The sequence below is a fragment of the Pocillopora verrucosa genome, chromosome 7, assembly GCF_036669915.1.
Source record: "Pocillopora verrucosa isolate sample1 chromosome 7, ASM3666991v2, whole genome shotgun sequence".
NCBI classification, from domain to species: Eukaryota; Metazoa; Cnidaria; class Anthozoa; order Scleractinia; family Pocilloporidae; genus Pocillopora; species Pocillopora verrucosa.
This window is the reverse complement of record NC_089318.1, coordinates 3,329,602-3,354,310: the sequence shown is the minus strand read 5'-3', so window position 1 is coordinate 3,354,310 and position 24,709 is coordinate 3,329,602. Positions and strand designations below refer to the sequence as shown.

The following is a 24,709-nucleotide window of genomic DNA, read 5'->3' as shown; positions in this document are numbered from 1 at the left end:
TACATTTGCTGACAGTCTCTTGCGCTTGATGGCCAATATCTAAAAATCACCTGCAAAAAAATGGATCTGCAAACTACCTAGACGAAAGTATGACTGAAAAGTCCAGAACAATAAACCAGTGGTACGTCTCTTTTGAGAAAGGAAAGGATTTTGATTCTTGGGGCCAGCTGGTGGAAGCCGCCGAGGAGTATTCAAGGTACCACATAAGAACGATATGTCTGTTTTATTTGCTTTCCTCTTTTATATGCAGTACACACATTTTGCTCCGTAATTCACTGCGATCTCATAGGAAGCAACGACGCCTATCTAAGCTACTTTATGGCTAGCTTCGTTAGTGGATTTTGGCCTGAATAGGTAGAATATTTAAGGTCATTTAGTGTTGCATGAAACGGTACTGTTTCGATTCTTGTTTGCGGAATAAATTTAAGCCCTCAGAATTTGAAAGTGGCTTAATTTTTTCAGAAAACATTTTTTAATTTTTTAGTTAAGATTCTGGTTTAGTCTTTTTTTAACCATTTTCAGTATAAATGGTTGAAACTACCCAAGAAATTTCCCAAGAGAAGATGATCATAGTTTACTGTGTGTATATTTTTCACGACTAAAAAAGAACCTAGACTGTGTATTATGATAAGCTTGTGAAGATTGGTAACAGCTATCTAGGAATGGTTTAACATAAACTTGTCGAAAGAAATACGGTAGCAACAGCGCGAGTCTCTGTAGAAATAATCGTTTTTAGATATGTTCAGGGTGATAAATGTTTAGAATGTTCAAATTTGGATATATAATATGTATATTAAACGTAAGTGTTTCATTTTAAGCAATAAGCTCTGCTCCAGTTTAATCATATTTTACTGCTCTAGCAGGTGAATTTTTGTTATAAATAAATTTCAATTGTCTTTCTCTTGAAATACTTTGTAAACATTCTCTTTTGTCATTTTTAATTAATTTTTTTGCATGGCCTCAGGCCTGCCTAAGTCATATACAAATCTATGTCACCTAATATTTAATTTTCACAATTTTAATTTTTTTTTGTTTTTTACACTTGGGGAGAATTTAAAATGACTAGCCACTGACTATGTACTGTTAAATCTGTATATATATGATATACCTATCTATTAATTTTTGATAAAAATGATAATTTGGTGGACATTTATTAAATTAACCCTTTAATTCCCAAGATCTGATTATTAATTCTCCCCTCTAACTGTTACAGATTTCCTTGTAAGTTAGTTACAAGATTTTAATATTAGATCAAGAGTTAACATCTAGCTGATAAGTTTGAGTATTGTCATTACCTGTTTGCTGAGTAATATATGGAATGTATTACAGGGAGAACAGTGTTCTCCCTTATTTTAAGCATGACGATAAAATAAATTTTCAAACCATTAAAGGAATCCTTTTACCTGTTGAATTTTCAAGAATTCCAAGCAATTTTAAATGGTAATAAGAGATACTACAGGCAGTAAATTTTGTTGGTTACCACCTGAAAAGAAAAACACTGGAAGAAGTTACTTGTCAATCAACTCTGAGAGTTGAAGGATTAAAATTTTTCTTGATAATCTGCCCACAATATTTACTAATGAGCTTATTTAGAATTTTCGAATCTGATTCTTTTTGCTTTTCTCTATCTGTAACCTTCCTTAATGAAATTCTTGTAGATGACCACTGATTAATAAAGAAAGTTGTTTTGTCTAGACTCGCTAGAGACTTGAAAAAACATTGTGCTCTGGGAAACAAGATGTTTCAAGAGGAACAGAAGGTTTGTGGAGACAGAGTTAAAACTTTCATTATTGTGTATAAATCAATGTCTGAAGTAAAATATATTAATTGACCACATCAATCTTGAAACAGACACACCCCTGACTTGCCATATTGCCAAAACACTGAGTTGCGTATACTACTAAGTAATATTTAATGTAGTTCATACATTCATTAAGCAGAGAGATTCTTTTGGCTATCTATTAATTAGACACGCAAGTAAAAGGGGTAGTTTCTAAAAAAATGTAGGGCTATATTGGTGTGAGAGCATTCAGTCTAATTTGGTTCTATTAACTGAGTTAATAAAAATGTAAATTGGCTACAGTAAAGAGTTTAAAAGCTGACATTTCAAGCATTAGCCCTTCAGCAGAGCCCTTCATCCAATGCTCAAAATGTCAGCTTTTTAAAATTCTTTACGTGGGCTGATTTACATTATCAACTCAGTTAATATTACACCAAATTACCCTGAACATTCTCACACTGATACAGCAGTTTCTTTAGAAACGTACCCCCTTTATTAGACACACTTCAGTGCTTTCAAATGACTGTAAACACTTGAAAGGGTTTGACCATTGCAGAAAAATAACATTTGCAGAGGGAGGGCCAAGTAGATTTGGTCCATTTGCTCCATTTACTGCTCAAGAATGAAAGATAGACATAGCCATTTACATGATTATGGCACACAAATTTTTACTTTAATTTTATTGATAACAAATTAAATGTAATGTTTGTTCTATAGAAACTGATGCTTAAAATGTCAGCCTGTTTTGAGAAGAGAAGCAAAATATTACTATCCACTCAGGTGAATTTGACTGTGATCATGTTTGGTTTGATAATATTACGAGGTTTTTTCTTGCATGAGGAAAAATTTCGGTGAAATTCATTTAGACCATGAGTTCTGTTATGTACTGTAAATGGTTATTGAGAAGAGAGTGTGCAATTTTGTGTATCAGTTTTATAAGACACCCTCAGTTTCTATTATTTAGGAAGGAGATTGCTCATCAATAGTGCATCAATTTAGCATAACCTTGGCACCATATCTTTGAAACACATTTACTATAATAAGCTTAATACTTAACAATTATTCCATGAGCGCTGTTGGATATTAAATGGTGAATAGTAAATCTTGTTTCCAACAAGCACGAATAGAATAATTGTTTTATTATGAACACTAGCTATGGGAGCTTAATGAATTTGTTTTAATGCTAAGATTAAGAAATACTTGTGTGTATTAGTTTCTATGTAAGGTGATTGGGTATATGAGTTCCATTTTACTGGAGTTAAATGAGCCAATCAGAGCATTAGAAATTCAATAACCAGAGTTGAAAATTTAATGACAATGCATGATTATTATAATCATATACACTAAAATTTGAAAGTAAATCAACTGGTTAATTTTAATCAATAATTGATGTAGTCTTGAAATGTTTAAAGTTCATCTTCTTAATTGTCTATTATTACTTTTTATTTTGATTTACAATAAGGCTAGAGATGATGAGATCTCATTTGATGATATCAAGAAAGTTGGTGAAGGTGAGTGTGCATTGTTTGTTACTATGCTGTCATTGCTCCCTGAATAATTGTACAGTATATGTTTCAATAATCCATTTTACAGTTGAGTGCTAGGTTGCCATTAGCCTTCAAACAGGAGTGAGGCAGTGAGTGTGACCTTGTTATGACACATTCATTGCTGCTTTTTAAATGTAAATTACTTTGTTATCAGTTGCTAACTAGATACTGGTCTCTATCACAACAAGGTCACCTTCAGCCTCACTTTAGATCAAAGGCTCAGCAACTAACATAAACAACTGTAAAATGGCTTGTAATGGCCTGAGTACCTGATAACTCCAGACATATTCATATTTAGAAACAATTGATACAACCTCTTTGAGGGAGACAGTAGTGTAATGATTAAGTGCCCTCCAATATTCTTATAACAACCTCTCAACTTTCAGCGCAACAAAAATTGTCCCAATGATATTCCTAGCTATTCCTAAGCCAGCTTCATCACAATATTTCTATTAACTGGTTTGTCTTTTGAAAATATTTCTTATTTTACAACAGTTTTAACTGCAGATTACCATTATCAACTCTTTTTGCACAGTGTTGAGAAACTTAAATGTAGGTTGGAATGGTCCTTTTCCAGTCAGGATCGAAGAGCCTAAAACAAGGTTAGTCATAATTTAGATCAATAAGTAAGTTTTAGGTTGTTATTTTGTAACTGGTGGGGCCAGCAAGGAATAAAATTAAAAATTTCAAGCTGATTGAATAGATGATCTTGGTTAGCTCATCAAATTTTTGGCACCACACATACAGGAAGGAAATTTTTTATAGTCCATTTTGCAGTTGCATGCTTGGTTGCCAAGCCTTTGAACAGGAGTGAGGCTAAGGGTGACCTTGTTATGATACAAACATTGCTGCTTTGTAAATTACTTTGTTATCATGCTAATTAGATACTGGTCTCTATCACAACAAGGTCACTTTCAGCCTCACTCCGATTAAAGGCTTGGCAACTAAATGCATTACTGTAAAATGGCCAATTAAACTTTTGCCTCTTCTAAAATAAAGATCACCAAATTGATCAGGTCTTCAGTGACATGTGACTTGATGGGTCCTGTCCAGATCATTGGCAAGTTGAACCTTTCCTTGGTTCTTTCTTCATTCAGGGTCATCTTTTGGTTTCTGATGTAAATTGTCTCTCAAACATTACTGCTGTCTGAAGGATGGAAAGCCTACAACTTTTTTTTCTGTTTTGTTAGTGATACTGATGTAACAGAATATGGAGATGAAAATGGAACTGAGCATGTTTCTTCAGTTGGTGAGTTCTTTCCTTTTTTAATGCATGAACACACTTTAAGATCTTATAGGCATTCAAGTTATTACTTGAGTACACCAGTGTACTCTGTCATAGAACATCATTATGTCTGGTGTCTTTTCTATCAGTAATCATACAGTTCAATGTGTGACACAGATTACTTATACTGCCCAGGATCCCATTTTCAGATAGGGCGATAGTTACCTCAAAATTAGAGTTGGGCATGATTAATACTCTTCTATGCCCTTGAAAATTAATGTGCTTTTGATTGAATGAAAATTCCTGATATTGCAATTGTTTTTAAAACATGCTTATACCAACTGATTGAAAAGGCTAGTTTACAGAAATGCAATAAAAACAGCAGTGTAGCACACCATTTATGAAAGAGTTCTAGAAACTTACAGAAGAGAACTATCAGTAACAGTACTCAGTTGAAATAATCTGGTCATGTATTTAGCATGTTAAACAACCACAACCCTTTTTCAGATATTAATCTTACATATGTCATACATTTGTTCATTTTGTTGTATTTTTGCTCTGTCATATAATGATGTTCATCTTTTTTCTTGTTTTTTAAGCTGAAGGAGGGTCTTTGTTGCCGCGTATCCCATTCGAAGAAGGATATCATCGACTTGTTGTACGAATCAACCAGATTGGACTGAAGGATGCCCATGTGTACATTAATCCATTTTTTACTGTTTCTGTGAAAGGTAATGATCAATGATTATTATAATGCCAAGGTGGAGGGGATGTTAACTAATTCCTTTAACCCCTAAGAGTCACCATGAGCATGTAATTTCTCCTCTCAATTTCATCCCTAAAACACACATAGGGTCACAAGAATAAAGTAAATGATCACCAACAAAAGAAGTTCTTGATTGTTAGGTACATTCTCCTTACCAGCACCTTAGGAAATGTAAGGAGAACAGTATGGAGAATATGCATACTGATATTTAGGGTGTAAAGAGCTAACAAATAACTGCAGCAAATTTATATTGAACTATTGAGTGTTTTCTCTCTACAGATGCCAATGGTGTGAATGTAACCCCAGCTCAAGATACACCCACTTCAAACAGAGTTAATGGAAAGTTTATCAACTTTGATACTGATGTAGAAATTCAAAAGCCTATAGAGAAACTTCCAAGAGGTTAGAGTTGTTGTATTTTTTATTTTGGAATTCCATGTGTCTGTTGGGCTCTTTGTCAAAAAAAACATTGTCAAAGGGAGAACTCTTAAAAAAAAAGGAGAGAATTCCACCAATCACATCTAAATAAGATTTCAGAAGAGGAAGTTTGATTCATTTCTAACAAATTCACTGAGTACCAAGCCAGTATAGTTTGTTGATTTGAAATTAAAAGCTCTGTTCTGACCAAACTTTTTTTTTGAATGGTCAGTATTGAAAGGGAACACAGAAAAAAGGCTGTGATGCAGCATCTTCTTCTCCCCACTGTTTCACAAGGGAACACAGGAAAATTTGAAAGGAAAATCGTGTAGTCAATCAGAAGTCACAATAAGGAGCTTTTTCCGTACATCCCTTCAATTTGTCTTACATGGTTCTCACTCTGTACATGTTTGATTTATTCTGACAAATCCAGCCTTATCTGTTCTAACTTCCTGGAAGTTAAAAAATAATGTAAAACTTCTCCTTGCCATGTCAATCGAGCAGGTGATAAAACAAAGTTCTCAGGAGGAAGATGTTACCTTCTAAGGGCCTATTTACACGGTACGACTTTGTCGCATGCGACAAGCTTACGACACTAATTGTTTCGTGTAAATCAAACCTACAACTCGCTTACGACTCTTAAGTCATGTCGTAGGCCTGTCGTAAGCTTGTCGCACGTGACAAAGTCGTGCCGTGTAAATAGGCCTTAATAAAGCCATAATTCTCCTAAAATTTTTTCAAGTTAAAATGTACAGTGACCAGAACAGAGAATCACTTGTTAGTTACTGGGCAGTTAAAACGTGTCAAGACTCCTCGTTGTTTTCACAATACAGGTACCGCAATATTCTTCGAGTTTAAACATTACAAACCGAAAAAGGATATTGTGAGCACAAGGTGCTTTGCTTTCATGGAACAGGACGAGTTTAAACCTGGTCCTGCCTGTATCGAACTGTAAGTAAATACGACTATTTGTTAACTGCATCAGGGACGCTTTCATGGTATAAGCAATCTTAGCAATCAAAGTTGACTAAAGTGTTTGTACAGACATAAGCGGTGGCCTTGAGGTCGTATTAAAAGATTCTGGGTCAGAGCCTAATTCCGGAATACTGTCTTATGTTCTTGGACTGGACACTGACAGGGATTTCAATAGCGTTTGCCATAAGTGGCTGCCGACGGTGCCTGAAGAGGCGGCTGAGCCCGGAAAAGTGGGCGTACAGCAAAACTCAAACACGAGAGCGGTGAGAGGTCTGATTAAGGCGGCGGTAGATCGAGGGTAACTGGCTTTCATTGAAAACCCTGCGCTTACCTTTTATTGACTGTGTAACTGTCTGTCTGTCTGTCAGTCTGTCTGCCTGTCAGCTTGTCTGTCTGACTGCCTTGTCCCTCTGACTTTCTGACTACCTGACGGTCAATGATTTCCTCTTTATCTGAATGTCTATCTTTCTGACCAACTGATTTTCGCCATGTTTATTTGATTGACTTTCTGACTATCTTAATGTCTGTCTGTCTAAATGTTGTGTGTCCGTCTGCTGTTATTGTTATCCTGATACTGCTTTTTCACGGTCTTAAACTGCAGGGTTCCTTTTTTTTTTTCAGCTATCAGAAACCAACGGATTTTAATCGCAAGAGGTTAAATCTATATACACAAAAACCGCTTTATCTTCACCTAACACTCAATGTCCTTGATGACTGATATCAGACAATAGATAGCATGCGAGTAAGCCCTTATTATTATCCAACAGCACAAAGTAAAGTACAAATATCTTGCGATATTGTACGGTCATTTGGACAGTTGGTTATTTTGTACTGCAAAAAGACGCTTCTCTATTCACTTTGCTTTTCCCGCCATATAAGAAATGAGCAGAAAAACTTGGCAGAACAAAAAGCAGTTGAATAATAAATAACTTATTAGGCGTTTTGGTGTGTTGTATCGCTGAGTATCGTTACTCGTGGTTTGGGATTTAACTCGCCCTACGGGCTCGATAAAATACGGCATAACTCGTAAAATACTCTGTGATACTACACACCAAAACGTCTAATCAAATATATTTATTGGCGCTTAAGCACAAGCATTTTTTTGCCCGCGTGAAGTATTGAAGCGTTGAGAAAAGCGAGCCAGGGAGGAGTCTGCAAGGGGTCTGGCACTCATAATACCTCGTACCAGACCTCTTGCCGACTTCTCGCCTTACTCTGGGCCTCAAACGGGTGACGAACGCTTGTGCCAAAGCCCTAACAATGACGACCTGCTCGTGGGCTAGATAAAGATGATTTATTTCATTTGTTGAAACACGAGCAAGGAGTCAAAGGATTCAATATCTTTCTACTGAATCATACACATATACTATTAAAATTTTTAAGCGCAATCCTGATGCTAACCAAAACTATCCAAGAGTTTTTACAAGGGGAAGGAATCAAGCTATTTTTTATTACAAAGTGTGAGTAGGGTTTTTTTTTCTTTCATTGATAACGCATTTTCGCAGAGAATTATTTTCAAAGTGGCTGTGAGCTACTGAAGCAAAAATTGATATTTGTTTCAAGTATCTATCGATGAGGGATTTAAAATACTCCTTGTCTTGGAAATTGCGTACCATTTGTATTACGGTGTATCAGTATCATAATTAATTACAACACTAAAATATAACTAGTTTACCACGATACAAAAAATCATTACCTGCCAGCGAATTCTAAAGAAATGTATTAGTTTTACAGTGTTCGCCAAGGCCGGGTTGTTTAAAGCTGGGTTAAGATAACCCCGGGTTAGCGTCAAACCTGATTTAGATCTGAAAGCTTTAGAAGAAAATTCAGTCGAATTCCTTTTTGTCTAGAATATGGCTCTTTGATGCTCTTATAAGAACACAGAAAATTATCCTAAAAAGGCTTCTGAATAAAGGAATAAAGGAATTAAGAAACCTAGATTAAAATTTAACTTTGGGTTAGCGCTTATCAACATATTTCTTTAAAATCCGCTGGCTCTGTAATGAGTTTTTGTATCGTGGGAACTAGTTATATGTAGCTATTTTAAAGAAATATGTTAGTTTTACAGTGTTCGCCAGAAGAATTGAATTTGCCCTTATATCAAAGTCTTTGCAAGATAAAAAGCAAACTTAGTTTGAAAACAGCGAATTCCAAAAGCACAGGACGAAATTGCAAGAATCCGTAAACGGAAACGTGGCGGAAACATGCAACTCCATGTTTCCGTTATGTTTACGTAAAAGTGGTCCGGTTCCGTTGTATACGCAACAACGGAAACGCGAGAAAACGTCACGAAACCGGTAACGGAAACACAGGTTATCCGTCTTGTTTCCGGAACGGTTTAACATGTTTCTGCCACGTTTCCGTTTACGGATTCTTGCAATTTCGTCCTGTGAAGGATTATGAATTATTAGAGAAGAGGGTTCAATATTCATTTCTCCCTAGACCTAGAATGTCAAAATTATTATTATAGGTTTCATAAGAGACTGATGTGCTAAGTAAGTGGAACATATTATAAGCTAGAAATTGACGAAACAAATCCTTTGCTTCTCACAGGCTGGTACTTCAACGTGAATTAGTTACAAGTTTTTACACCGTTAAAATATAGCGCAAGTTCTTAGTTTGGGAAGAAACGTCTTGTTCGACATTGGAAAAGGAAATGTTTTAATGTTTTTAACATTTTAAGGGCAATTTATTTGGTAGTGAATGTCAGAGAAAAACGGTAAAAATCAAGTATATTTCCTTATTATCTTAAACGTAACTTAGATTTAGAAACTATTTAGTAGATCGATTTATTTTAAAAATTGTAGTTGAAATCTATAATTGTAGATGTCGATGTATTTAGTTAGGAAAGTTTATTTGTTGGAAGAGCTCTTTTCATCGTATATCATAATTAGGGTTCTTATCATTATCATTAGAGACATTTTCGATTGAGAGTCGAAAGTAATCCAAGATTGCATCGGTTTAACTCTACTTCGTTCTGTAATTGGTCCAGAAGGCTCACTTTTTTGTCACTTTTTCAACCAATGAGATGCAAAAGTAACACCAATCATGACTTGGCCGCCCGCGTTTTCCCGCGCTTTAGGCAGTTTGGTTGTTTTTACCTCGAGTTCGCAGCGGCTTGTAAAGATCTTTTCCTTTCTTCTGACTGATTGTTGTGATTCCTTTTGTTTTGCTTTAACGACACGCAATCAAAGAGCACTCGATTGAAAAATAAAAGTTAGAAAGTGAGAATCACTCCTAGACTGGTCATTCTGTTTGTCAAACTTTTCATTTAGCTTACGCCTGCAACTGATTCAGTTTTCGTCCTTTGATAACATTGTATGCTTGGCAATTACTAAAGGACAAGACCAAAATGACAGAGTCTAAGTTCTTGGGGTGTTAGTCAGGACTTAAGGCAAAATTCGTTTTTCATCAACGAGTCCTATCGATTAGCTTTTATCTGATAGAGATTCCTCTGTGAAAACTTTCTTCAATCGTATCAAATTGATCAGAAAGGTCTTTCGAGGAACATTGCAATTTCTCTTTTCAACCATTTAAAGCCACAAAACGTGCACATGAGGTTTTAGAATTTAATAACCACCATTAACGCAATCTTGTTAGCCCTAAATTTCCATCATGACAAAATCGAGTACCGTTTCTTCATTAATTGTTAACAAATTGAATATCTCAGTGACAGGTTTTAAGGAATCACTTTTTGAGGGTTTGAGGAAATACGTAGATTGCTTTTTCAATTGAAAATAAAAGAGAATGAAGCATCTTTGTATAAAACTTTCCACGAAAGATATTTATCAATTTACAGGTTAATAAAGGTAAAAAATTGCTAAGGTCACCAGCATCACAGTCGAAGTCAATTGGTTATTCAATTAGACTGAGTGTAATAAGATGCCATAAGATATCTTCCCTACTACCTTAATGCACATCTTTTGTTTCAAGCAGTCCTTTCAGCTTTACCATGACAACATGGGATATCAAAAGAAATTGAGAGGAAGTGAATCATGAGATCTATTAAGATGCCATGAATTCCTAGGTGGTTTTTGCGAGGATGGCAGATGACTTAGTCAAGATTTTGACTAAAGATTTGGGTCATATGGTTTTCAGGTGGAGCTGGAGGGGGGGGGGGGGGGTCAATCATCGCCAGCGGAGTGTTGGACTGTTTAGGTTAACTAGCTTGAGCAACTCACGTAAACGGAGGCACCAGAAGTCTTTTCAGGAGGTTCATTTCACTCTCTGAGACTCTGTCTCTCTTCTAATAATTCAACCCTGGGTACACGCTCTTAAATACCCTATCTTAAGCATATTTGGCCGTATGGGACAGCTAACCGTGGCAGAGTAAACATATTTTTTGAACGCTCACCAAAACAATCTCACGAGACATTCGAAATGAGCAACAAAGTACCTAACAACAAAACTCCTTGATTTAGATACGTTGATTCCTTAATCGTGAGGTATTTAAGATTCAGAAAATATGTAAGAGTTTTTGTAAGTAGTTGGAGTAAGGATATAGTGTTCAAGAGCTCCCTATTTCGGATGAAAACATATTACTTAGTGGCCTATTTGTCGGCTGAAAATGTTCGGTTGCTAATTTTTTCACGGGAAGAAGCTAAAACATTTTTGTAAAATATTTCCCTTACAGGTATTTATTAACTAACAGGTTGACTAGGACAAAAAATTTCCAAGGTCACAGCAATAAAGTCGAAATCAACTGGTTATTCAATCAGACTAAATGTAATAAGATACTTTAAAAGCTCTACTTTATTTCCTGTAGGTATTCACATCTTTTGTTTCAACTAGTCCTTTTAGCCTTAAAGAAAGACTTTTTCTATACGATGACAAGATGGGATGTCAAAAAAAAATTGAGACAAAGTGAACCATGAGATCCATTAAGATTTCATGAATTCCTCTGTTGTAACTGAGGCGAAATAGATTATGTAATGTATTCTATCACAAAATCTTAAAAGCCGAGAAGAACATAACATAGTGAAGAGATCACAACAGCAGTCGAGATAAGCTTGGATAGTTGTACCCCTTTGTGACGATACGGTGAAGATGAACTTTCTTGGTTTTGCTTTCACCTTGGTGTTGCTTGTGGCAGTTCAGCTAACCACTTTTACATGGGCCGCAACGAATGTGACAAAAACCTCAGGAAAAGGTAAAAAAGCGTTCCCTTTATTTCCAATCCCTTTCGCACACGTAAACTGTGTTCATTGGATTAAGCGTTGCTCCCGAATAAGCGCTCTGGGACTATCATGACTCAAACGCGAGCGAGCGTGCAAAGTTTGTCTGAGGCACCCTTAGAACTTATTCTACGCGGAATTTTTTTCTCAGTTTCAAACGCTACAGTTCTTTATTAGACACACATTAAAGGTCGCTGGTTACTTTTACATTTTTGCAAACATAGAGCAAGCCTATTCAAGCGGTGGATTCTGTGTGGGTTGTTAATTCGATTCCGATAATAGATCTAAACTTAAACCTCCACATATTGATGTTTGATGGATAAATTTTGAACCATGTATAGACAAAATGAAACTTTGAGTAACAGTATCTGCTACTTGCTAAAAACAATTTACAGTAGAACAAAAGAACTTATGATGGACTTCAATTTCAGTTTGACGGAAGTTTTTTCTTCGAGAATTTTTCAGTTATTACAAGCAAATCGTTGCATCTTTAGGAGAAAAGAAAAACTGAGAAATTTGGTGTACGCTCGATGGCCGAGCAAAGCGTAATTGAAAACTGACTTTTGTCTCGAGTTTTCATCTTTTTTAATTAATTTTGTGAGGATGGCAGATTACTTAGCGAAAGTTAGATAAACGTTGACTAAACTGTGGAAGGTTACGCTAGTCTTCAAAGACGCAACTCAGTCCTCCAAAGAATTGAAAGAAAGAGAGAGCTTCCTTCCTAAAACTTTACGGTCATTTTTCAATCTTGGTCTTCATGGCCGATTAAACGTGTTTCAAAGATGTTTTCAAATTTCTCCTAACCGTAACAATACATCATTAATTCTGCATTAGGGACCAACAACCAATATTTATCGCATGGGGGGGGGGGGGGGGGGGGGAGGAGGGAATGAGGGATGGAAGAGGGATTTTGGAGCCAAAGTAATATTTTTTGGGGGGAGGAAGGTTCACATGGTTTTCAGGAGAATGAAAGGGGGATCAGTCGTTACTTACAGAGTACAAAAGGAGAACAATAGGAAATTGATTGTAAATGAGTGGGGATCATTAGAATACTACAACTACCCCCCCCTCCCTCCCCGTACCCTCCTCATTGCCAGGCGATAAATGACAAATGACCGGTTGATTGATTCGTTATACGAAAACTCACTTGTTGTAGAGATCATAGAGCTAACATGAAAATTATAAATGATCCTTTACTGCATTTCTTTCAAGAGTATTTTACAGAAAGACAGATATTCTTACTCGAGGTCTAATTTTGCTCAGAAAAAACAATTAAAAAATACTGATTTATCAAAGATTTAAATATTAACTTTTATCATTACCCCTGAATGAGAATCGAATGGAGGAATAACACATGGATCCCTAAGGAGGTAGTCGTCATCTTCATCCGAATGAAGAAGCTCTATGAAGGATAAGCATCTAGCATGATTTTGAGAAATTTATGATAATATGAATAAATAGACAACCTTTTCTTTTGTCAAAGATTACGATGAGCAAGGAAAACACCTGAATGAACAACCAGTACGTCGCAAGTTATCAGCATGCAATCTTAACACATTCTCGTTGCATAATACGAGACCAATCTTTCATCAGCAGCAAGGTGTCACCCTTCCCCTCTGCCAAGGCGAGTATTATGCCACTCTCCACGATAATAATTTGGGAATTGCACGTTACTCACTCTACAAGATTACCTCCGAACAAGCCACGGCAACCCAAGTACCAAGACCTGCAGGTGACCCATGGCAACCGAATCAGACGCCAGGTAAGTTAATTAGTGTTACTGTTATAATTTACTTTTTTGATGAAGAAATTTAGGAAAAAATAAAATCGTTTCTCATTCCACTGCTACAACGTCCGTTCGTTCATGTTGTTTTGGTCTTTCACGCACTCCTTATGCCATCGATAAAATGCTGAGATGAGGTTATGTGAATATTTCGTAAATTTAAAGTTCAAACACTTGGAAATATATACCTACATACAAACATACATACATACATACATACATATATATATATATATATATATATATATATATATATATAAGCAGCGCAGAATTGGTATACCTAACGATGAACTCCCAGTAAGAGGATCTACAGGATACAATGTCTCGACGTGAATTTATAGTTAAGTGTACCATAAGGACGTAACGAAGAGGTCAATTCTTGACTGTTCTGGACGAGTTTAATACACGACGTTTCAGCCGTTCGGCCTCAGGGATGGGTGGGGGGTGGTTGTAATAGTAAACACTACTGGTTAATGGAGCTTTTACTCGATCTTGGTCATGGTTTGATGCTACTCTGGTTTGCAGATTTAATGAATGTAACCGAAGACGTTACAATTTATAGACCCAACGTTTCGACACTCCTGTCTAGTGCCTTCATCGTTTAGATCACCCCTGATGAAGGCATTAGACAAGAGTGTCGAAAAGTTGGGTCTATGAATTGTAACTTCTTCGGTTACATTCATTAAATCTGCAAACCAGAGTAGCATCAAGCATCAAACCATGATCAAGATCGAGTAAAAGCTCCATTAACCAGTAGTGTTTACTATTACAACCACCTCCCACCCCTACCTGCGTAGTAATAGTCCGTCTCTCGCCCCTCCCTGGGTAATAACACTCTGCCTCCCACCCCTCCTTCAGTACTGATAGACTTCATCCCACCCCTCCCTAAGTATTAATGGTGTCCAAAAAAATGGTCCAAAAAATAGTCCAGTCCATATTTTACCCTATGCCATGTGGTCTTTCGGGAGGTGCCTGTCTACTAGGGCAAGGAATCTGTGTCCGATATAGGTGCTGACGTTTTTGCTGAATGGGGGGTTGTACCAGAGAATGTTGTTCCGTTGTCTGTTTTTTCGGTTGTTAGTCGTGGGTGGTTAGTAGTAGAGTGTATCGGTATCCGCATTCGTCGAGTGCTTTTTGGTATGGCGGAGGATGCTTTGTCAGATGAAAGGGACGACAGTCCACCGCGAGAGCTACCACCCACCATCCACCACAAAGAACATACCGGCCAGAATCAACAAAAGACTGTCGTCCCTTTCATCTTACAAAGCATCCTTCGACCAAGCCGCTCCGCATGACTGAAACATACATCGGACTTACTTATATATATATATATATATATATACATATATATATATATATATATATATATATATCATCAGGGGATGTAAGTGGGAAATCCCCTGATGAGTGGGCAACCACGAAACAGGTCTGTAGGGATGAACTGGTAGTTTATTTGTCTTTTTCCTCCCACAATACGTAGCTCTACTTCTATGTATTGAGCACTGTTTTACGTAAGTCAAAATTTTACACTTTATATATATATATATATATATATATATATATATACATACATACATGCACATTGCACATATATGTATATATTTCCAAGTGTTTGAACTTTAAGTTACGCTACATATAGAGATATAGATATATGTAGAGAAGTAGATATATATAGAGAGAGATCGTAAACTTAAAGTTCAAACACTAGGAAATATATACGTATATGTATAAATATAGATAGATAGATATATATATATATATAGATTAATTGATAGATAGATAGATAGAAAGATAGATATAAAATAAACAACCGTTTTCAAAAACGTTGCAATTTGAAAATATACATGAAATATATATATATATATATATATCTTTGTTTTCTCATCAAAATGAGACACGAATAAGACACTGATATATGTATATAAGGGCGTATATAAATATATACATGTATGTATTTTTATACAGATAGATAGACATAGATAGATAGATAGACATAGATAGATAGACGATAGATAGCTAGATATTAGCTAGATATACATTTATATTATGCATCATTATTCTATCACCCCATTTTACCATATTAGGGCAACGGTACACGCAAAACATGCGACGGTATTACACTGCAAGTACAATGGAGCAACCATACGGACGAAAACAGGAGAAACTTGTGGGAAAATTCATGCATGATCGATAGTTTAATCATGTTGAGCAAATCAGTTCTTTGACTTAACTGAGCTCTTTCACTTACACATTTCGTAACTAAGATCGGGAGGGTGACAACTTTATTTACCTAGCGGATCATCCGAGAACAAAATTTCTTGACTATTGAGTGACATCAGTGTACTTTAAAACTCTCTCATGTTCAGGGATTCATCAAGGAAGCAATGCATTGTATCGGGACCAACCAATCCAGGGTAGATACGAGAGAGGCCACCTCGTTCCTGTTGATATCTTAAGTTACAGCACTGGAAGTGCTCTTGCCACTTTCACCTTCACCAACTCCGTGCCGCAAATTGCAGGTTTCAACAAAGGTCAGTGGGGAAAGTACGAACGGAAAATAAAGAAATATGCCCAGCAAACTTGTTCTTCGGAAGATGGAACTCTTTTCCTAATCACCGGCATATCATCGGTTACATTTAGCAGAACAGGTAGTCATCCAGTTACAACAATAGTCAAGAGGGTGGAGCCTATGAGGTGGTTCCACGACGCCGTGGATGTAAACCAAAAGATCGCAATTCCAAACTCAATGTGGACAGTAGGCTGTTGTTTGAACTTGGATAACGAAGTTGTGGGAGCTTTTGGTGTAATGGGTAATAATGCTTTTCAACAAAGGACCTTAAATGTAGTTTTGATGCGCACACAAACCGTCAAATCTGTTGAAAACACCCTTCGATTAGAGGATCCAACAATTGAGTTGTTTCCTTATGGCGTAGATTGCTATGACCCAGAAAAAAACGTTAAATTAAATGAAATATGATTTAATTATGTTTCTTGAAAGGAGTATTGCTAAAATCCTTGACAGGAATCTTAGAGGCATCTTGCATGAAATAACCAGATTCATATCAATGCACAATTGTCATCATATCTCAGTTAATACGTCGCTATGATTGGTCAATTAAACCGGTCGTATTTCATCTATTTGAACCCCACAATATAATAAATATCTTAGTTATTCGTTTTCCTCGAGCTGTACTGTTAGTTATGAACTCGGTTAGAAAGAGGTGTTTAAAGCTTGTATTTCCATCCTTTGTGTTCAAAATTTGCGTTCTACTTTATCTACTAAATAATCTATAGATTGTAACGAAGAAGTGGAATCAACGCGTCAATTCACTGTAATCTAAGAAATTAAACGAAATTTAAGGTTGCCCCAAACATTTTGTCGAAGATCTGATACCTAACTGTACATCATGGCCTTTACTTGTTCACTGGATTTTTTTGAGTAATTTCCCACTCCAGTTAAGAGGCTTCGTTCAAATTCGCAGGGAACCAATCCATATAACTTCCTAAATTAGACCTCTCAATAATTATTCCATTCGAATGAGACAAATCCCTCAGATCATTTTACTTGAGAGTGTGGGCCGTGATAAAATCACATGATCTAACTCACAGCAATCTTCAAATGAGTGCCTTAGCTCAATTGCCCGTGATGGATTTCTTTTGCCTCATTGCACTCTGCGATTGGTTTATAAACTTGTGCGATCGTATCCTACGAGCGGCTGCAGGCGAGCAGGCCCTCGATCATTAATGGCCCTGCGGCAGGTGCGTTTCTCCACCCACAAGAAGATTTGTGACGAGCCTGGGGAAATGTTTGCAGGGAGGGTGTGGCACTAATAATGAGCCTAGACCCCTTGCCTCGCCGGTTTTGTCTTGTTTTGTTTTTTCTCACGGCCTGATACTTACTTTGTCGTGGGTAATAAACGCCCGTACAGAAGTACTGATATTGACGGCCTACTCGCAAGCAATTGCCAATCAATCGACCAATCAGATCGGTTACCGGTCACCTCGCCACCAAGCAGACTCGCCACCAGCGAACTCGCCACCAAGGAACGATCTCGCCACCAACGTACTCGCCACCAAGCGAAGTCTTCTCGCCACCAACCACCAATAAAGAGATAAACTAGAATAAAGTAGTCGAGGAGAGTAGGATGTTCGAACGAGCACAATTCAAATCAGCCGATACGTTTGTGCGCTTGTCTGTATTTAAATTATGACCTTCAGCGACGTGTTAGATGTGTTCCGTTCCTAACTCATTGACATCGAAACGTATCGTGTTTGTCTTTTGCACGTAAGCGAGGAGAAATTGCAAAACTCGATGCGAGGAATAAAAACTTACTTGAGAGAAAATGAAACTTCATGGGAAGAAATAAGTGATGAAATGAAACTCGATAGCAGTTGTATTAAAACTAAACTTATCGGTTTCGAACGTGCTTTCGACAACATATGTTTATAAAGTTTGAGTACAGACAAGCGAACAAACTTATCGGTTTCGAACGTGCTTTCGACAATATACGTTTATAAAGTTTGAGTACAGACAAGCGAACAAACTTATCGGTTTCGAACGTGCTTTCGACAACATACGTTTATAAAGTTTGAGTACAGACTTATCAGCCGAACATCCTACTGTCCTCGACTAATCTCTTTATTGGTGGTTGGTGGCGAGAAGACTTCGCTTGGTGACGAGTACGTTGGTGGCGAGATCGTTCCTTGGTGGCGAGTTCGCTGGTGGCGAGTCTGCTTGGTGGCGAGGTGACTGGATACCATCAGATCAGAGAAAGTACTCAACTCCAATCGCGACTTGATTATCCATGTTTTCAAGTCTATGATCGTGGCGTTTACTTTCAGCTCTCATAAACCTTTTATGGTTACTTTGTTCCATTTGGGGAATTACTTTACTCTTGGTCTTACGTCACTTGATCAAAAAACGCTGAAATATCAATTGTGTGATTCCAATTGCTGACAAAACATCGTAACGAAATAGAGTACGAAAACTTTACTGATCACGGTTAAAATTAAATCTTTAGTAGGTGGACATCTGGGAATCATTTCACAGAGTATTCTCACCGAAGGAGGGCTAATTCTATTGTGAATTGAATTATTTAATGGTTAAGATCAAACAAGGATGGTGGCGTGAACCGAGTGTGAGCTTGGAACTTGGAACTTGGAACACTAATGATAATAATAATGATAATAATATAGATTTAATCATCGTAACTTCTGATTATAACTCTTTAGTAAAGTTTTGGAGAATGTCTGTGAAAGAGCTTCTACTTTCACATCTTTTTGCTCATAGTTATCCAAATAAAGGAATATTTTCAGGCTTTTGATCTTATTTCCTCCAAAAAATTTCCTCAAGGAAACTCAAGTCAGCGCCGTGACTGGGGATGACATATGTGATAACTTCACATTCCAATTTACTCACCACAATAACGATAGCAATGGCCGCGGTGTGCAGACACAAGAGAAACTTCATAATGAAGGTAGACTGGAAGCATTTAGAGAGAATGTCCACTAAGACCGAGCGAAAATGAAAATTCGTGGCACATCTCGAAAAATCAAGATTTTTCATATTTTCTCTGAAGATACCCTATAGTGGCTTAAGAAACGTGATAGGATTTTTTTCTAGTAATATCCTTTGAAACCTCCATAAAATAAAATAATAAACCGTCACGAGCCAAAATGTCCTGAAAGGCATCCGAAAAATACGCGATTGGTACCTTCCCATAAAATTCGCCCTTTTGCATTCGCATCATAGAAAGAACCGTTTCGTGCTTTCAACATTGCTATTGAAGTCTTTGCAACTTGACTTAAATCTTACTCCACTTGAAATTGATATTCTTGTGAGAATAAATGCTGGTCTAAAATGGGGTGGAAAAATTAGTTTCAGGCTTTTTACCAGCGCCGAGTAGGAAGCCTCTTAAAATAGCTGTTATCACAACAAAAGCGTGTCAACCGGAAGTCAACAAATAGCACATTCTCCACACCCGTAAGCAAACGATTATACAATTTTTACATTCTAATTAATCTATGTGGTCGTCAGTAATCCACAGCGCTAAAGAACTGCATTTTTAGATCCTTTGAATAAGATATTGACTTAATATCTGTTTCCGTGACTATTTTATCGCTTGTAGATTAGCCATCTCGGGTAGACATTAGTGTCACCCTGAGCCGAGTCAACTTACATGAGTTTATTCAATTTTCCCAGCTTTTTTTTCTACAACTAACCTATAAGAGCCTTTACAGATCAAAATAATTTGTTTTGCTTCGAGTTTCAAAGCAGTTTCTCCCAAAATGCTCTTTACAGCATTCAAACACCATTTTTGCCGAAATCTTTTATGCAATCGTGATCATATCTGTTAAGTCACGCAATGGTTACGAAATAGATTTTACCACTGGACGTCATGATCTTTTAGAAGCAAAACAAAATACCAAGAAGCCACACAAATAGACGAAATATAACGTCCCATTATGTAGATATACTTCCAAATTATCAGTACACGCAATGGGAATGTACAGCAGTCAGCAAGTGAGTCCACAGGGAACTTTTTCATGCTTTTGAGAAGCATGGAAAACTGAGACAGCGACACACGTTTTCCCAAATGTGAACATAGCAACCTCTTATACTCGTGTATTTTTCTTTCTTCTTTTTCATGGAAGCGGCGTTTCACAATCGAACTACAAAAGCGTATAGAAAAAAGTGTGATTACGCGATTGTTAGACCCCGAGTTTTTAACTGCATGAGGAACGAGAAGCAGCTAAAAAAGGAAACAGAACATTAAATTACTAATTGTGGGCCATTAGCTGAACTATTTAAGAGGGCTTTCAAGGAAACGAACAAATTGACGACATTTAGGAAAAACGATAGCGACCATTTCATTACATGGACAACCTAGTTCTGAGATTGGGGTGGGAAGAAGAGAAACCCTGGGAACGAGGTTGCGACATCAGTTCATAAATGGTTCCAGTATTAGCGAAACGTATCTCACCTTAAAAGGCTTAAGAGACAGCTACTGGAACAAAATCGGAGTCGAGTGAGAACAAGAGTAACCTTTTTTTTCCATCTCAGAAGCACATTTCATTAACACACTTCATTATAATCAGTCGTCGTCGTTAACAATCCTAGAGGGTATACAGGACGGCGACAAAGATTTTTTCCCCATGCTCCCGACGAACTTTACAGCATAACTAAATGAAAGTTCTGTTAGAACAGTTAATTAACATTGGCTTAGCCACTCATCCCTCAACGCTGACATGCGCATTCCTCGCAAAGCGACTGCAGCTTTTCGATGTAGGGCTTGTTGCGCCCAACTGTTACATCTGAAAGGTCAACATCAAAAGAATTCCAAATGTCCTTTAATACAGCAATGGAAAAGTCACTCATCTTCTTCTGGAACGCCAGCTCACACGAATTGTAGGCATCGTAAACAATTGGGTGTTTAGGTGTTAGCTCACAGACAGCTTCACTGACAATCTCGTCCAAACCAGCCTCAAGTGTAACAACTTCGATATCGCCTTGCTGCTCGTCATCCACAAGGGTTTTCTTCAAGGCAAGACGTGAAAAAAAAAACCTACTTTTTGGTTAGCGGTCAGGAATTCGTTACTCTTAAACAACACGTTGCCAGTCGAATCCTTGGCACACATCATTGATCGTGCAATCGCTGCTGGATCTGCCTTACTTCTCCTCTCCAATTCTAAACTTTGCAGTCAGATAGGATTTCTGGTTTTGGGTGACTCACCTGACTTAAGTGCTTAGCCCATTACCTGTCTGTTTGTGTCACTTACGGGCGAGCTGACTGCTCCGACAACCGGTACCAGCGTTGGCTGTCCCTCCAGGTGCTCTGCATACTCTAATGCAGCTTTGTCAAAAAGCGTCTCATGCTCTAGCGCACGTTGGTGTTTGCCACAGTCTAAGTGTTACATTATGTAGGAGTGCTTCAGGAATGACTTACTACATCCTTCTTCTGGGCATGTAAACAGTGCCTCGTTTGCTGTTGCAGGCTCTTCGTCGGTTTCCGTCTGGTCTCTGGTGGCATGGGTTTCACTTGGATGTGATGTGGTAGTCCGCCCTTTCTCGACGGAGGAGAAAGAGCTTGGGTGCGCCAGGAGTATACTACCATTGACGGCAGAATATCTGGTGGTGGGATCTCAGCCTTTGGAGCAGATATCAGTTTCCCAGGTACCACGCCGTATGCTCTCCATACACGGATTCCCTCTATGGTGAGCTCTATATTTGAGAGTTTATTCACACCATCAATTTTGCAAGTGACCATTGGAGGGTTTGTGATAGACTCGCAGCGGGTGACACTTACGGATGCCACTCCACCGGAAGAAAGAATAGCCTCAACCATCTGCGCGAGCTTCTCGATATCGATGCCAGAGTGTAAGTTAATGTGCATGTGTGACTTTGTTAAGACTGCCTTATGATCACTAGCTCCTTTTCCACACTAGGGATCTGAAAAATCCAATCCAGTAGCAGCCAGCGTTGTCTTGGCTGTAACTGACTGTCTTCAGATCTGGCATGATGGTCTTGAGTTGTTTGATAACGTCCGCCATGACTGCGAGGACCGCACATCTGTCTTGAGTGCACCTCTGGAAGATGTGAGCGAAGGTTAGCATTTGAAGACGTTCGCTAACCTCTCTGAGGGCTACGCTGATGTGCCAAGTAATGCCACGTTTGCAAAACCAACCGGTTTGGCTTTCTCGGTATTTTCTCAGCAAATATTTCATAGCCCAGTATAACTAGCACTGATGACTCTTCTAATGACTCGAGGATATCGATCCTTGCAGCATCTTGATTTGAGGAGCGTACTATGTGAGCCCTCCAGGCATAGATGTTTGTTATAACTTGCTTTACAGTAAACGAAAGTTCCTCCTTGACTTCGGGTAGCAGGTTATCTGTCTGGGTGATCATTGCTGATTCTATTTCGCTGATGAGTTGGTCGTTGCGATCACAAGTGTCGTCATGATGATGGCTGCACTGAGCTTGAAAGGCAAGCTCCTTTGGGTCGCTCAACGCAAACAATCTGCAGTGATCGGCCACAGTAGAACCCTGACACGTGTGAACCTATAATACACACAAAACAAATTACACACGACAGTTCACCAGACCACAATGCAGTGCTCATACGTTTTGACGGGCCTGGGTGCCATGTAATTAATATACACGAAAAAAGTAGTCATTGCGAAACTCTGAAAAGTAATGGAAAGAAAAAGAAACAAATTTTCCAGCAATATTTGCGATCTAAAAGAAAATTACAGGACAACTTTTTATCTGACAAAAAAATTCAGCTAGGCTCAGATTGAAGCCTACCTCTCTCGTAAAAGGGTATTTTCGTTCACATGGGTGCATGAGCTTATTCGGTAGAGAAGCACCTTCTACAAACGTGTATTCCGCCTTTAGAACTGTTAACGTGTTTGATAACGTTATAGAATGAATATGAAGAACATTTGCCTTGTAATCTCTTTTGAGGTAACGCTTTCCAAGTCGAAGGCGACTCTGTATATCTTTCGTCCAGCCCATCATGCCTTTTCCCGCGTCTCCAAGTCTTTCTACGACGTCGGATAAGTCTTCAAATGCCTGCGATCCTGCAGAACTAACGTAACCTAAGCTTGAAGTGACTTTCAAACAGAGGCGGGACAAACAGCAAGGATACGCAGAAGCGTACTTCGGCTCAAGGGCTTGAAAAATCCTGTCACAGTCGGCCAAATGCCTTTCAGGAATCATCACGTTTGATATCTTTATAGTTTCTTTGTTGCTAAGCGTTATGGATCTTTCTCCGAATTGTTATCAAGGCCTCACTCGTAAGGACTTTACTGGTCCACCTCTTCCATAATGAGGTAAGGCAATGGCGTTTGGCGTCCGTAAATCGATAGTTGGTCAGACAAGGAATATAACGAAGGAGTTTGGTAAAGCGCACCTTATCTGCCATGATGGAAAGTATTTGGCGACGCTTCTCCCAAGTGTCGAAAGCCTAGTAACATTGGGCAAGTGCCTCCATCAGCGTCACGTCCACGCTGTCTTCATCAGAGTCTTCACCACTGGAGATCTGGCGGCGCACCACATCTGAGGAACACAGTTGCTGGAACGAGGGGCTTGCCCCTTGTGGTGTTGTCTTTTAATACAGCAATCACACCTTTTCCAGCTTTCCGTGTGTAATAACGCTTGGTTCTATCATATTCTTTTGTTACTCATACCATTTGGTTCAAACAATGGCTTAACATCAGTTTAAAATGATAGCATTCTCTTTTTTAGCTACATGCATGTGAAGTATATTGCATACACCTTCAAAACAGGGGCATTGAAATTGAAAACTAACGGTTTTATATTCCTCTTTTTAACTCGTGAATTGATATGAAATCTAGATATGATGTGGAGAAGGCACTCGCCCACTCGCTCGCTCGCTCGCTCGATTGGTCGATCCCTGTAAAATTTTTTTCGTTTTTAGGCTTTTGAGTGCATTGATAGTTTTTGGCGAGTAATAAACAAACAAAATGGCAACCTTTGTTGCTAAGAATGGTGGTGCGGTGAAAAAGAAGCCAGTGATAATCTTAAAAGAGTTTTTTTTTTTTTCGTTTTAGTTTCAACAAGCGGCACCGGCGACTGGCAGGCGTGCGAGGATTCACACTGAATTAAGAGAACAACCTTCGTTTTTCATAAAATTGCAATTTACAATTCTAGAACTTGAAAACAATCCGAAGACTCATTAAAAATATCACTTACTCCGAAGCGCTCGGAGTTTACAGGTGTTCAAAAGCTTTTTCTGTTATGGTGTGAGATTGGGGGCAAAATCGATCATTACATTTCGTATCGTGTGTTTTTCTGTGTGTAGCAACAAAAGGTGCCGGCGTCTGACGAAATTACAGGTTAACACGAAAGTCAAATAACACATAAACGATTTTCAGTGAATTTTTAAAGAACAATTTTCTTTTAAGTTTCAAGACAATTTGAAGATTCAAAATAAATATTACATACTAAAATGCGAAAATTATACACCACAAAACTGATAAACAGGCCTGAAATGAAATCCTATCTTGTTCTAGATTAT

At 38.0% G+C, this 24,709-nt stretch overlaps 1 protein-coding gene and 1 pseudogene across 1 annotated transcript; both read left to right on the top strand.

Moving 5' to 3' along the window:
• Window positions 1–4: 4 nt before the first annotated feature.
• Window positions 5–9,978, top strand: LOC136282404 (axin interactor, dorsalization-associated protein-like). The gene is made up of 10 exons (XM_066170044.1): window positions 5–196; window positions 1,696–1,759; window positions 2,498–2,560; window positions 3,243–3,291; window positions 3,863–3,929; window positions 4,518–4,576; window positions 5,152–5,283; window positions 5,598–5,720; window positions 6,569–6,686; window positions 7,332–9,978. Exons 1-10 carry the CDS (start codon window positions 90–92, stop codon window positions 7,426–7,428), a joined length of 879 nt encoding a protein of 292 aa, XP_066026141.1. The 5' UTR covers window positions 5–89; the 3' UTR covers window positions 7,429–9,978.
• A 1,705-nt stretch (window positions 9,979–11,683) lies between these two features.
• Window positions 11,684–16,228, top strand: LOC131796630 (uncharacterized; annotated as a pseudogene).
• The last annotated feature ends 8,481 nt before the right edge of the window (window positions 16,229–24,709 follow it).

Bases quoted from the DNA above. Each gene is read 5' to 3' on its own strand.
- LOC136282404 (XM_066170044.1), top strand. From the start codon at position 90: ATGACTGAAAAGTCCAGAACAATAAACCAGTGGTACGTCTCTTTTGAG. The intron at 4,577-5,151 runs GTGAGTTCTTTC...TTGTTTTTTAAG, and splicing joins TGAGCATGTTTCTTCAGTTG to CTGAAGGAGGGTCTTTGTTG. The intron at 5,721-6,568 runs GTTAGAGTTGTT...TTCACAATACAG, and splicing joins TATAGAGAAACTTCCAAGAG to GTACCGCAATATTCTTCGAG.